The sequence below is a fragment of the Gymnoscopelus microlampas genome (assembly GCF_963454915.1).
Source record: "Gymnoscopelus microlampas genome assembly, chromosome: 3".
Lineage (NCBI taxonomy): Eukaryota > Metazoa > Chordata > Actinopteri > Myctophiformes > Myctophidae > Gymnoscopelus > Gymnoscopelus microlampas.
This window is the reverse complement of record NC_139940.1, coordinates 10693933-10709729: the sequence shown is the minus strand read 5'-3', so window position 1 is coordinate 10709729 and position 15797 is coordinate 10693933. Positions and strand designations below refer to the sequence as shown.

General features: G+C 44.6%; 1 protein-coding gene across 2 annotated transcripts in view; it reads left to right on the top strand.

Moving 5' to 3' along the window:
- The window catches only part of chn2 (chimerin 2), a 50417-nt gene that overhangs the window by 22542 nt on the left and 12078 nt on the right, over positions 1-15797 (top strand). For both annotated transcript variants that reach the window (XR_014600476.1, XM_084052833.1), the window contains exons 4-7: positions 691-722; positions 1422-1535; positions 1781-2051; positions 11770-11856. Coding sequence is in view for 1 of the 2 variants with exons in the window: in XM_084052833.1 (XP_083908959.1) it covers positions 691-722; positions 1422-1535; positions 1781-2051; positions 11770-11856 (504 nt within the window). In the remaining variant the exon portion in view is untranslated. The remainder of the gene's footprint in view (positions 1-690; positions 723-1421; positions 1536-1780; positions 2052-11769; positions 11857-15797) is intronic.

The following is a 15797-nucleotide window of genomic DNA, read 5'->3' as shown; positions in this document are numbered from 1 at the left end:
GTTCTCTATCGTCGCTGACGGAAACCTTGTATGTCCTCAACTGTTAACTTTTCAGGAAATGGACACAAATAACCTGTGTTTCAATGGATCCATGATAGTTATTTCACAAGCTCTCGTTAATACTTTTCATTGGTTCAATATTTATAAAAACCCATGGCCACGCACACTTAACCACTTTCACTTTCAAACATCTTCGAAAAATAGCAACAAATAGCTGATCTACAAGCTCACAATGTGTCACATCTCGGCTACATTGAAAATGAGGGCCTGCCCCTCAACTGTACCCCGAGCTGAAATAAAGGTTATGATGATGATGACATCGCAACGTGTTGTGAGCTTGTAGATCGGCTATTTTCGCGGCTTTTGCGGGACATTGTTGTACGATGAAGTAGTAGGGCATGAATTTACTATGAAAAAAAAATCGTAAAAAGTTGAAATAATATGGAGATATGAGGTTTCTGCCCGACAGCAACGATATGCTTGTACTTAACCCTCCTCCGCCCAGGACAAATGGTTCAGCAGCTTGCAGACAGGGATGCAGACAGCCACTGTGATTTCTGTCCCATAGCATGGACTCCTTTATCTTTCACACACACACTGCCAGAGGAGAGATTGCTAAAGCCATTAAATTGAAGCTTTTCTTTGGTATGATATCACTCCGTCAGCCAATATATCTTTTCTGGCTTCCAGATGGAGAACAGGCCCAAGTACTACGGCAGAGAGTGAGTGTACTGTAACTTCATTCCTTTTCTTAATAACACCCGCCTGCTCTGCACAGGGGGTTGGGTTGGGTGTTATCTGTCATTATTGCTTAGTATTAGATGTGGTTTGGGGCTCCCAAGACTTGTGGGTGAATGGGTGTATGTATGTGTGTATGGACGTGGGTGGGCTTTTGTGGGCTTGTGTGTGTGTGTGTGTGTGTATGTGTGTGTGTGTGGGGGGGGTGCATCTGCATGGGTGTGTGTCAGTGTGTATACTTATGTGTTCTGTGTGTATATATGGGTACATGTTTGTGTACGTATTTGCTTGTGTGCGTGTGCGTGTGCGTGTGTGTGCGCGTGATAGAATAGATACAAAATGTCTGGGAATAAACTGAAGCCGTAAAAATAATTAATCTGAATAAAAGCATCGGAGGACCCATAAAAATCCAGTAGGATTCTTCCATGTATTATATGCAGAGTATGCACTACATCAGCCATACATTACTAATGTTTGTGTTAAAATGGGACATTTTTAGGTACTTCGTGTCATATTTAGATGTCAAATAAGTCAGACGCATGAGATGAAACAAAAAGTTTGAGGCATAGAAGCCACATATGGTATACATGTTACAGTATACCAAGCATCTCTAGAAAAACGGTCATCGTCGTCTGAGAGTTGTTTGTCTGGGTAGTCACGGTGAATCTGTCATGTTGCTTCAGATTCCACGGCGTCATCTCTCGTGAATATGCAGATCAGCTGCTGGTGGGATCGGAGGGGGCTTACCTCATCAGAGAGAGCCAAAGACAGCCAGGGACGCACACCCTGGCCTTAAGGTACTGTATAGTGACAGAAGAACACACACCCCTAAAGGTCTGCTATAGCATTGACTCTGTCAGTCACTCATGACATCTTGTACTGTACACTCAATCACACTCAAATCAATCAATCTATCACTCTTTCATTCAGTCAGTCAGTCAGTCAGTCAGTCAGTCTCTCACTCACTCACTCACTCACTCACTCACTCACTCACTCACTCACTCACTCAGCTAACATTATGCCATTATCTCCTTGCTGGCAGATTCGGCCACCAGACTCTCAACTACAGGTTATTTTACGACGGGAAGCACTTTGTCGGGGAAAAGCGGTTTGAGTCGGTCCACGACCTCGTGACCGACGGCCTCATCACGCTCTACATCGAGACCAAGGCAGCGGAGTACATTGCCAAGATGACCACCAACCCCATCTACGAGCACCTGGGCTACACCTCGCTGCTCAAAGACAAGATGGTACACCGGCTGAACCACGGGCGGACGGAACGCCGTCGAGTCACCTTCCAGAGAGACGAGAGGGTGAGGACTCCATTATACTCTGTTCCATTAAACTTTATGATCTATCAAGTTATGGAATTTAGTTCAGCTCAATTGCTTTGTTGAGACTGCAGGCAAATCTGATTTGTTTCTCAAATACATTCTTTAGGACTGACTGTCCACACTTATTTGCAAGGGATGAGATCGGATTTGTATTTCTTTATTTTTTTATTTGGGCGGGTCAGCAACAGAACTACAACAGTAGTGGCAATGCAGTATATTCTATATTTGTGTATTCCTAGTGTCTAGACTGAGACACATACAGTATATAGAAATCCGATTTGAATTACATCTCAAACCACCTAGGAACAAACATTTTTGAAAATAGCTTATCTACAAGCTCACAACATCCAGATGCAGCACGTTGTGAGCTTGTAGATCGTCTCCTTTTGAAAATGTTTGAATAGAGCTTACAGTAAGTGGTTAACATCTCATTCGGTATCGTTATTTTATATTATTGAACCATTTGGGGAAGAACTACCTGAGGTTCATGTTTATTTACTATATTTCCAACCACTGACTTTGGTCATCTTCCTTAGTTTACAGTGAAAGCTTTTATCTATTTAGCCCTGTTACACCTATAGATTGTTATACCTTTCAAGCTTTGTGTCATTTTAGTTGTTGCTATATATAGCAATATAAAAATATATATGTTTTTGAATAGATTTGGTGTTTTTCAGAAAACGTAGGTCAGGATTTAGAAGGTGTTTTTAGGTCAGCCTCAGGTATAAATGGGTTAATGCTGTACCACCCGTGCAGTGGCAGCAGTGGCTCAGGAGGTAGAGCGGGCGTCTTGGAATCGGTCAATGCCCGGCACCTCCTGGCTGCGAGTCAAAGTGTCCCTGAACCCCTAACTGCTCCCGATGGGCAGGTTGGTGCCTTGCATGGTTTCCTCTGCTGTCGGTGCGGGATTGTGTGTCTGAATGGGTGAATGTGAAATAAATTGCTTTGGCGCTATATGAATGCTGTCCATTTACCGTGCATGAGAATCAAAATGATAACCGCATGCGTCAAAAGACTAAGTAGGTCAATCTCTACAACAATGTCATCTCCTGATCATTGCATAAACCTTTACCTGACACAAGGAATTGACAGCATGTGTTCTCCGTTACTCATCAGTTGTGTAAAGGGAGGTTACTCACTCCAATCACCCACCATGCTGGCCTTATCTTTTGGACAAACACAGTGCTCATTGTACATAGTACTTTGCACGCAATGATTTACCCAAGGAACAACTGTGTCAATGTGAATGGGAAATGGAGAGGAACGAAAAACAATCTGTTTTTAGCTGGAATGAGAATTTGCCCCACACTATGACAACTGTGTTTATAGTGTTTTTGCATTCTGTACAAACACAATGAGAAGTGAAATATTGCATTGGCCAGCCCAACCTTAATGGCATGGGGTTTTGAGGCAATGTTGAAAGAAGGAGGTTAGGGTTCTAAGAAATGCATGCAAGCGATTGAGGAAAAACTCTAAATAGCACAAATTATTCTAAGTTTCTGTCATAAATCATTCTACAGCATATGAACAACAGTGTCATTTTCCTGTACGATCTCATTTGGAGCAAATGCAACTCTCCAGAATACACATTACTAACATTCCAAAAAGATCTGGGTTAACATTTTTATGCATTTGCATTTGCCCTTCAACAGTGTGTGTGTGCTTAAGGTACCAAGGCCTCGTTTCGCATTTGTCGATTTCCCACAGCACGGTAAAATTGCCATCTACAGTAAGATTGCAGGGCTTGTGTGGGAGGTGGATTGCCTCTCTTGTCTGGTGGACAGGCAGAGGTACATTATCCCCTCGCCTCCCCTCCACCCCCCCCCCCCCCCCCCACCCCCCACACCCGCCGCCAGCAGTGCGTATTCACTTCATCTGCTGCGCTTCACTGCGTCCTCTGAAAGGTAATGATGACTGAGGGGACCGGGGACTTGTCCTGCCCGCCGTCATGTAATCAGACAGACAGCGTTCTTGGCTGAGACGAACCGCATACAGTAGCCTTTTGTTTTTCCAACACGCTGCTGCTGAACGATAGTCTGTCAATGATTAACTGTCTGCTCGAGGAATGCGTTGAGTAGAGTGTCCTGTTTTCTGCCTGGGGAGGCAAGCCTTACCTCCACTAGATGGCAATCCAACAGAGCTGCTGTCGTCTTTCCCCTGTCTCCTGACAGATGCAGGGACTTAGCATTATCTAGTCTTTTAACCTTTTAAGTATTTTTAAAAATTGTGAAAAATGAACCCCACTCACCCCCAGAATAGCTGTACTATTTTCAACAGTTTTGCCTAGGATGACATGCACTAAATAGGGAGGTTAGGGTTAAAGTGGTTCATTATAAGAAACACCACTATTTTTGTTAGCAATGTTGAAATCATAGAACATGCCTTTCATAGGGGTTTTTACCCTTTATGTGACTTTTAGCTTGACGATCAAATAAATTACTTGAGGAGGGTAATATGTCTTCATACGCCGACTGATAGTTTGTCAGCCTGACAGCCGGTGAACGGCAGGGATATGACAGACCTGTCAGAAGGCAGTGTTATTAACATGTTGCACTATGGAGCTGGGAAATGTGTCAGCAGCAGTACTGCAGCAATTTGTAAAAGTTAAGGCTAATTTATAGTTTGTCGCTCGCAAGACCCTTTCTACAAGCGTTGCTTAAGAAGAATGACATATTGAGATATTCTGAACTGAAAAAATACATTTCAGTTGAAAATGGTCACACATAATGCACCCAAACGTTTTGATGGCCAAATTTCAAGCAAAATTGCGAACCAATAGAGAACATAATATTGAATGAGCTGTTTTCAGAGATGAGAATATACAGTATGGATGAGAGAGGGTGGATGGTAGAGGTATGAAACCGCTCGCTATTGGAATCATCACATTTAAATACCCGTTGTACCTGTTGTCAGAGTACTCGCTGTACGTGTTGTTAGATTACCCAGTGTGGTACCTGTTACCACAGTTCTTAATAACATTAGATATTACACTCAATGGGTAATTTATAAATGTGCACAGGCCTACTCGGGAACGATTCTAGTCGGGAACGATGCAAGTTGTGAATGCATGCACCCTGTTTATGCAGTACCAGTTGTACTTGCTGTACTTGTAGTCAGAGTACCTGTGGTACTTATTGTCAGAGTACCCAGTGCCTTACCCACTACCATACGACCGATCGACCAAATATGGAGATATGGGGATGCTGATGTTGTCAAAAACGTCATGTTGATGACATACATGTGGGCATACATGGGAGACAGACGTTATATTGTGCACGATACCACTTACACGTGTGTAGTGTCACAAACCTAACGCATATCTCGGACAATCCGTGAGGTCAATGGGTTGGCTTGGTCATTCATGGAAGCCGATGCTTACACCACCCAAAAAACTAATGGTATGAAATGGAGGGTCCATGGCTTAATGCATGTCAAACTGGGAACCCTTGAAATTCAAAAAGTTTGACAATCACTGCCCTAAACCACACCGACTGCGCCTACTACTGTGCAACTGCTAAACACACAAATCAATCCACATCCTTGTCAAATAACGACAACCAGAGCTACTCAGTGCTGGGAAAAGCTCCCCTTTGGCGAGTAAACATTTACAGATACAGACATTTGTGGATGTCTAGATGTCTGGACTGTCAGTTCACTCTGTGGCTTAATAAAGCACCTACTTCAGCTGCCCACTTTAATACAGCAGGAGCTGAGAGGCTGCCGGCACAAGTGATTGCAGGCTTCACACAGCATCGTAGTTGACGAAGCACCTGCCTTCTCTCTGTCAATATAAACAGAGTGTTGCGCACAGATAAGGCCGTGTACTGCATGAGCACAGATCTAATCACAACCACCTGTGTCATCCTGTCCTTTTTAACCTCCACTCTCATGTCTCCCTTCACTTTTGAGATCTAATAAGACAGAAAATGCCTAAAAATGATCTTCAGACTGAATTAAATGAATGCATTTCCTTTTGGGAAATGTAGACTGTCTGATATGTTCTGTATTTCTGTTGAATGATATCACTATTTCACAATTCAATCAAAGAAATTATGTTAAGCACATTAACGCTACCGTCCGTATTTTGGGCAAAGTTGTCAAAATGTTCAAAATCTTTCTTTTAATTTGTATTAAAAAATAGCTAAAATAGCAGTACAGCTAGTACAGTATCTACTGTACTAGCTAGCTCACAGTCACAACGCATCACATATCACAACTCGTTGTGAGCTTGTAGATCGGCTGTTTTCACTATTTGTCATACAAAGAAGAATATAGGACTTAAGTGCTTACATGTTTTTTACTAATTGAACCCTGGGTACAGTACGAATGGATGTGAGAGGGAATGGAGGCCTTGTCCAATTGCCTGAAGCAGAGTTTTACTTTTATCGGTTCATGTTGACAAAATACACCACACCCATTAGTGCGAGAGATGGCCTCGCCGTATAGCCAACACTCCCATGTATTCACTTCATGTGTTGTTGATACTTTGTAATTGTCATGAGTGCATAGGGTTTAGTACTGTAGGCAGAATTCTCCCACGAGGCGTGAGGGATTTGCTTTAATCTGTCTGGCCACCTTGCGCATATACTTTTCTTTGCACTCATGCATGCACGCACACACACACACAAACAAAGAAACATTCTCATACATGCACATGTGCGCGCCCACACACCCCATCCATTTTACATGTCAGTGTCACTACAGTGGCGTATAATCACTCGCCACACTGGTTTTGATCACTGCAAAGCTTCCAATGCTGTATGCACGGCACGCTGGCTGGCTGGCGGCGACGAAACGACGGGCTTCACATCATTTTTAATGGAAGCCAGCGACAGGAAGCTACAAAGTGACGTCCATCACTTGTCGCTGCGTGATGCGCTACCAAAAAAAAGATAAACTGAACTGTTTTTTCAGCGCTCCATTGATGCAGTCAAACAATCATGATGTTTTTAGTTCACCATTTCCACGTCCCTTCTATATCCCCATAATTCCTGTTCTGTAAATTAAAGAAAAACTCATTCCTGCCGTTAACCAGTACACTGTGCTATTTAACCCTATACTTTTCATTTCAACAGCGACTCAGCAGCAATGTAGCTGGTCACGTGTGGTCGGTCATTTGTAGCTTTGTTGCCGGCTTGCCCCTTGTGTGAACGCAGCATAAGAGGGAACTACTGTATGCGACAGTACAGTATGTATCATTAGTTCTTCGCTCGGGGCCGGCCCCGCTTGCATAAAACATTTCAGGACAGATGACTGTGTGCGTTGTTTTTTGCAGTAACGCAATGGCTTCTCTCTCCAGCTTTGTCTGCTGAGAGCATGTAAAAAATAATTGACGCCTATTTATCTCTCTTTTGATTGTGACTTGTGAAAACAAGGGGCACTCCTTGCGTGGCATCGCATGCATACATGTTCAACAACAGCCCTTTGACAATGATGTGACTTACAGTCGGCTTGGGACACAGTAGCTATTTCTAGTCCCATTTTTACAAAGGGTCCGTGTCTTCCATTCGTGGACACTGTATGATATTCTTTGGCTTCTGTACGCCAGCACAGAACGTCTATTTTTCTGTTGTCAGGGCTCGTTCTGTGGGACGCGCACGGGTCGGCCCTGTTGCTCTTAATGGGCTAGTGCCCACAGAAAGGCCGGTGTTGTTTTTCCCATGATTCCATGCGGCCACCACAGAGTCTGCTCAGCTGTGCCCGCACACAGTGCTTTGTGGGAATAAAAGGGGTCAGGCCGTTGTAAAGAAAGCAGAGCTTTTATTTTTTTTGTCTACCTTTTGTGCCCTTTCTTCTCTGGCTCTTCTTTAAGAAGACAAGGAGCCATCTGCCTCGGGGACAAAGATATATACCCCCCCCCCCCCCCCCCGCACACACACACACACACACACACACACACACACACACACACACACACACACACACACACAGTCACTCTCTCCCTTTCTGTGACCCCCCTCCCCCCAGGAGTTAATATCTCTTGCTGGTCCTTCCATCAACATGACTCCTTCATGTTCTCATCTGGTTTGACTGTACATCATGACAGTACATTGTGACAGTACATTGTGGCTGTACATTTTAGGTGAACATTGTGGCTGTACTTTGTGGCAGTAAACTGAGGCTGTACATTATGGTTGTACATTATGGTTGTACATTGTGGCTGTACTGTACATTGATGCTGTACATTATGGTTGTACATTGTGGCAGTGCATTGTGGCAGTACATTGTGGCTGTACATTGTGGCTGTACATTGTGGCTGTACATTGTGTCCTTTCAAAAGATGCCAAACCCTGATGATAAATGTCCTCACATGACCTGTTTTGTCTCCTACCCTGGTCCTCTCTCTCCCAGCCCACTGTGACTTCTCAGTCACTGCTTCTCAGACTGTCAACGAGTGGCTGCGTGGTGTGAAACGGGGTGCATTGCCGCCCCAAAGCAATTTCTTTTAAGTATGGCTTCTGTGTCTATCAGGACCGCAAGCTCACAATCCTCTTACTTTTTTTTATCTCAGCTTTGCAGTCGCCCTTTGCGTCTTTCTCCTCTCCCCTAGAATTCCATTCCATCCCACTCGCTGGTCGTTCCAGCTCACAAATCCTACTCTTTATTCGCTCGCTGACCTTTTTCATTATTTTACACAATACCCTCTCTCTTTTTTGTGACTTTATTTTCACGCGTATTCTTTCGACAAATATTATATGTCTTCCTTTTATACTTTGCTTTCTCAGCTTCTCGTTGAAGCAGGAGCCGGTTTAGAAAAGGTTATGAGCGGAATCTGTGTGATATTTGGTATTTGACTCGTAATGTCATTTATTTAACATTTATTTAAGTGTACTGCTATTTTCTGTCCTGTCATCCCCGGGTTCTGAGTTTGTTGATTAACCCATTAAGACCGGGAAAGCATCTCTGTCATTTTAGATGTCTTTGGTTATTAAAAAATAGCAGATATACAAGCTCGTAGCGTGGCACTTGGTGCAGTGCTATGAGCTTGTATATCTGCTATTTTTGAATGGCCCAAAGTATGAAATAATGGTTATAGCTAAAAATCTAAAATGACACAGTATGCGTTCCCGGATTGAATGGGTTAACTAAAGGTTGGCTGCTACTGTAGGTGTTGCAGAAGCCATTATATCGATGGGGATGAACGCAGTGTTTGACACAGTAATAATGTTGGCACAAATCATGGCTGCAGGCCCTGCTGCAAAAGAAGCTCCTCTGTGGGATTTTTACTGAAGGATTTTGTTCTTGATTGGGCACTGCAGGATTACACAGTAGGTTTAGGTTTATTGTCGTAATCCCTCCCAATCCCAGTATATTTGGCATACTGGGATTGGGGCTGGTGATCTGAGAGCAAATGGGGCGGCCATAGCTGAATGGTTAGTGAACCCGCCTAGGGAGCCAGAGGCCCAGGTTGCCCCAGGTTCGATTCCAGGCCAGGTCAGCATATGTGTCGATGAAATTAAATTTGTCCCTGAGCAAGACTCTTAACCCCTAATTGCTCACAGGTTTTCATTGGAAACAAGACCGCAAGGACTTTCATGAACGACCTGTTAAAAAGGAATTATAAGGATATGTTCAGACTGGCAGCCCAAATCAGATTTATGGCCTATCCAGATTGGAATCAGATGTATTTATTTTTAAAGATTTATTTTGTTGCTTTTCTGCCTTTATTGATACATAGTATACAGTAGGCTGACAGGAAATAGGGAGAGAGAGATGGGGAGTGACACGCATCAAACGTCGTCGGGATCGGGATTTGAACATGCGACATGCTGTCAGGCTAGCTGCCCGGACCGCTGCGCCAGCCGTTCGGGCCATAGTTTTTTATCAGGTTTGTATGGCACAATGTGAATCAAATCAAATTTGAGCCACATTCCTAGGTGGTTTAAAATGCAAATCGTCTCTGTCGGGGGGAAACCTGTCCAAAACTTTTACTTTTTAGGATTTAAATTCGAAAGTAGCAGATCGACAAGCTCGAAACGCGTCGCTTCGTGCCACGCTTCGAGCTTGTAGATCTGCTACTTTTTATGCTTTTGTGTGATGCTGTAATATGATCAAGTAGGACATTCATTTACGAAAAAAGCACAAAAAGTTTATGGAGAATAAAATATGGAGACAAGAGGTTTCTGCCCGACAGCAATGAAATCAAATGTGATTTCTAAAGATGTGTATCGGTCTGGACACTCTGAAGCCTGATTTAGACTTCGTCATACAACGGTGTATCCTGCTGGAAATAGCCAACAGAGTATAAAGCTTGACTGTTGAGCATTATTCATGCCTATGTCATTATGTCGTTACCACAGCAACCAATGCAGATATAGGGTATAGCCATAGCTGAATGGGTAAAGACAGAGAGCGGTCTGATGGGAAACAAACAGAAGGTCCCAGGCTATATGTGTCGAGGTGTCCATGAGCAAGACACTTAACCACTATCTGTCCCACCCCCCGAGCGCTCCGTAGGACCACCTGAGCAGCCATCAGCTGGGTGAAGCTGGAACTGAATTCCTCCCCCGTGAGATTAATAAGTTCTACATTACATTAATACCATTAGATAGGTTGACGATGTCTGAATACACAGACTGATCACTTGCAATATAACAGTGTGGAGTACAGTACTAAAGATCATACAGTATTTGAGAAACAAATTGGATTCGGTCTGACTCTGAACAAAGCCTGACTGGCGGGAAGAATGTGCAATCACTGTGTTTGGGGCTATAGTGTTCTGGAGAGACCGTTTGGGGAGTTCTGTATCTGCAGCAAATAGCCACAAGTAAAGCTCAACATCGACTGAAGGTGTTGCTGTGAACACAGACAGGCCTGAAGGAGAGGCTTGAGTCGATACATACTGTGTTATGTCTGGATTGTAAACAGGGGGTTAGAGAGGTATACCAGACAGTGGACACAAGGTATTATCTCCGGCTAAGTGAAGTGGAGTTTGTCCGGAAGGCAGTGTGCTATAATGGGCGTGTGTGCGCTTAGTGGTGGCTGCTTTACAGAGAGGCTTGTTGGACCGTTGATCCCGCTTTGGAGAGCTGCTGAGCCGCGTGGAACGATCCTGACAGCGGACCACCTCCCGCATAACCCCCCCCCCCTACCAGGGACCCTTACTCTCTCTCTCTCTCTCTCTCTCTGTGTTTTCTGTGTGTGTGTGTGTGTGTGCGTGAATGAGTGTGAATGAGGGCCTTTGTGTGAGACACACTCCTCCTGCCCCCAGGCTTCCCACTCGTGCTCCACCTCCCTGCCCCCCCCCCCCCCTTCTCCTCCCTCTTTCCTCCTGTTGCTTTGCTGGAATCAGATCAGATGCCTGCCTGTCGTCAGTCAGCCCTCCTGGGTCGCAGGGGAGCGGAGTGCAGCTGCCGTCTCTCTCTGCACACACAGGGCTGTTGGCCCCGGCACCGTCTGGCCGCTCAGCACTCAGCCAATCGACTTCCACCCTTTTCGACCGCGCGCTCTCAACCGTCCCCACCCCCCCCCATAGGGGCCGGAGAGAGCCTGTGGGAAGAAGAAGAAGAAGAAGCAGAACCAGGCCATGGAGGCAGAGGAGGGCCGAGGAGGGGCGCCGGCGGAGCTGATGACCCACCGGGCAAAGAGGCCGGATCGCAAGCGCCAGGAGCTGTTGGCTCTGGCGCTGGGGATCAGGCTGGGCTGCAAGGGAACGCTCCTCTGGAAGCCCGTTAAACTGTTGGCCTCCTGTCCACAGATCTCGTCCTCGCCGCCGGTCCGCCGGAGCGCCGTGAGGGACAGCCCGGAGAAGCAGTGCTCCTACGAGAAGATCCACAACTTCAAGGTGAGTGGGAGAGCTTCTGTCTAACGCAGAGGATGTGGTAAAGAGGGGGGTGGGGGGTGGGTGCGGGGGGGATGGGGAGGCAGAGGCAGTCCTCCTCTGAAGATTCTGTGTTCAAACCTCCTTTTGAAGTCCCCCCCCCCCCTCTCTCCCTCTCTCTCTCCCTCTCTTGCTCTCTCTCTTTCTCTCAGCAAAAGATTCCTTTTCAACACATTTCTCTTTTTCTCTCATGATTATCCATGGCAAAAATCTGTTTGTTGTCCAAGTATGATTATCACAAGCAGAATCTGTTTGTTGTCTGAGTGTGTTTTAACTTGGTGTGTTGCTCCCAGACGTATTGATGTAAAGGGAATAAAATACACAGCAGATGAGAAAAAGAACAAATTGTAAAAGTTAAGTATCAAAAAGTAAGTAATATGAACAAGACCAAGTGTGAATAAACGGTGGGAGCAGTATTGGACGTGTATATGCTATAACGAGACAAGGCAGACTCTATGTATTATCTAATAGTGTACAGACTGGTTAGAAATATAGCAATAACATTGCACTGGTTAATACTGCTACACGTATCTGGACTGTAAAAGACAAAGAGACATTTACAGAAATGCGTTATGACCAGTTAGATAGGGGTTTTGAACAGTGTTAGCGTCAGGGCAGCATAGCGTGTTTTCCTGCAGTCATGAGAACGCATGCAGCTGTCAGGCGCAAGGGCAACAAGCATGTCTAATGGATACACTATACCTTAACCCATTAACAGCAGCGCGGCATTGATTGTCATTGATTTTCAAGCACTCCCAGCACCCCATGGTCTGTCTGACGCTGTCCACTTGTAAGTGCGGTCTTACCGTTCGTAAAATAGTTTACGATCGATTGTTGGCACGTGTTTAACTGTAGCGCTGTAAAGCCGAGCTCGGTTACTGCACGTCATGTTATTAAGCAACAGAAAAGGCAAGACAGGCGGGTCAGTTTGTTAGTGCACTCACTGACCATATGCTCATTGTGAGTCCCTGAAGACCCTAAGTTCGAATCCGACTCCTGTTGTGTCCCCTCTCTCTCTCTCTGCCCTGGGTGTGTGGTCTCTCTACACTGAAACACTTTCAACCTGGCTTCCCTATTTTGGGCATGTTATTATAGGCGAAAACCATTTCAAATGTCTTCAACACATTTTCAAGTCTTAAAAAATAGCAGATGTAGTAGCTCACAGGGCGTTGTGAGCTTGTAGATCGGCTATTTTCACTATTTGGCGTACGATGAAGTATACTGTATAAGGCTTAAGTGGTTGATAAAGCATGCAGTGCCAAGACATAATCATTAAAAAAAAAGGAAAGGAAGGAAGGAAGAAAAAGGAAAGGCAGAAACGTGTTCAAAGAGAGCTTGAAATACAGAGATAGTTTGCCTCTGGGCAGCCGAACATTGTTCTTATTGTATCTCAGGTTACAGTCAACCTGCAGTTCAGAATGACCCCCCAGCAGCATGTCTGCTGCTCCTTTTGAAAAGAGACATTCATTCACCACCTGTCTGGACTTTTATCTCCTTTATGCATCAGCCCACTAGAACCTAACCAACGTGTCAATTACCTGTGGTGTGTGTGTGTGTGTGTGTGTGTGTGTGTGTGTGTGTGTGTGTGTGTGTGTGTGTGTGTGTGTGTGTGTGTGTGTGTGTGTGTGTGTGTGTGTGTGTGTGTGTGTGTGTGTGTGTGTGCGTACGTGCGTGCGACACGTGTGTGTGTGTGTGTGTGTGTGTGTGTGTGTGTGTGTGTGTGTGTGTGTGTCTTTTTGTCTGAATGTGTGTGTTCCCCCTATCTATATGTTTCCTCCCTGTGTGTGCTTTTCTGTGTCCATACTTCTGTGTGCGTGTGCGTGTGCGTGCGTGCGACACGTGTGTGTGTGTGTGTGTGTGTGTGTGTGTGTGTGTGTGTGTGTGTGTGTGTGTGTGTGTGTGTGTGTCTTTTTGTCTGAATGTGTGTGTTCCCCCTATCTATATGTTTCCTCCCTGTGTGTGCTTTTCTGTGTCCATACTTCTGTGTGTGTGTGTGTGTGTGTGTGTGTGTGTGTGTGTGTGTGTGTGTGTGTGTGTGTGTGTGTGTGTGTGTGTGTGTGTGTGTGTGTGTGTGTGTGTGTGTGTGTGTGTGTGTGTGTGTGTGTGTGTGTGTGTGTGTGGACACCACGTGCTGGTGTATCTGTGTCTTGAGGGTGTATACTGTTTGTTTGTGTGCGTGTTCGTTCGCATCTGTTATTTTTGCCTTGCAGACACTGCGTGTTGTGAAGATGTTGGCAACCTGTCCAACAGCCCAGCAACAGATGCCAGACATGTTACTATAAATCCCTTAATCTGCCTGGTGCATACAAACGCAGTCATTTAGTCAGCAGGGGGTTCATCTGCTACCGTCTGTGATCAGCGGACGGTAATCTGTGATTCTCCTCCGCTGACGTTTTCATCAATGTGTCCACAGAGTACAATAATATAGATCATAGATGGTGGAGCCAAACAATGAAAACCAGCTTCAAGATGGCTACCCTATTTGAGAAGGGAGCTAAAAACACAACCTTTAGAATCTAGTGTGTCTAAATAATAATTATAAGCAATTAAGATTTATTTTACTGTCTGACACACGATAGATATGACATATCTGATACATGATATCATCTGTCACCACAGTTTGAATGGCCACTGTACTAATCCAGGGAGCCCCAGGGGCCCTTGAGGGGGTTCCAGGCGGTCCCCAGCGAAATGATTGATAGTTAGAAAGTAAATGGACCCCGGGTGTGTAACTTTGAGAGTGTACAAATGGAACCAAAGCATTTGCACACTCTCAGAGTTAAATTGAGACTGAGATCTTTTACAGTGTAGATTGGGGTCTCAGAGATTAAAAAAATAAATCGAATCAGATGGGGGTCCATGGCTTAATGCATATCAAACTCGGGGTCCTTGAAATGAAAACGTTTTAGAATCACTGGTATAGTTAAACCCTTCACAATGTGGAGAGATCAAATGTACGTGTGTGACTGGATGTGATTACATTTACATTTGGGCTTCTTTATGTTGACAAAAAAGGATCATGTTGAAATGTTTCTGGCAAACATTAGCGATGTGAATTACCATTGCAGCTTGTTTCAGTTATTTTCTTTCTCTCTGTGAATCCACCTGGATTTGAACTCTCAAGGTCTTCCTCACAGGAGTTTTGTGAATCGCAGTAGATTTGTATTCTTTTGGCAGTATTTGCGCAAGCCTATAGGTTGAATGTAAGTAATTGGTCATGCTGTGTCACATGTCTCATGTTTGGGTGGGTGATGTCTGAAGACAACAATGTTGCATAACGTCTCCTGTGCAACTGCTTCAGATATGAACACTTACATAACCAGGAAGAACTCACACAAAGGCTTTATTTACTTCTTTAACCACTTGAACCCTAGCATCCCTATTCTGGCAAAAATAGCAGATGTGGTAGCTTGCGTGTTAAGACGCGTTGTGAGCTTGTAGATCGGCTATTGTTGCCGAAAATATCAAGTGTAGATTGAGAACAGGAAGGGTCGTAGTATCTGAATCTGGTCAACTATGTGTAGCTATTTCCTCATTTCTTCTTCTTTGAAATGCATTTTATTTTATACGTGTATTTGGAAGGGACAGCGCATATTAATGAACACCACACATACAATGCTGTGTAAATACACCGGATTTAGAACATTACAAAAAGAGCACATATAAACATTACTGAAAGGGTTCAAACAGAAGAGAAAAATCAACAGTAAAAAGGGCCTAGTTTTGAAAAACACCCAGACTTGAAGAAAGTGTAGTAGAGAAGTCCAGTGTCTTTGGAACCACCTATAGCTTTGTCTCTGTTAGTGTGAGCGCAACATTAGGATGGATATCCGGTCCATCCATCCACTACTTTGGGCCCAAAAAACATGATCTTGAAAACTACTGTCTGGGGTGACATGGAATCT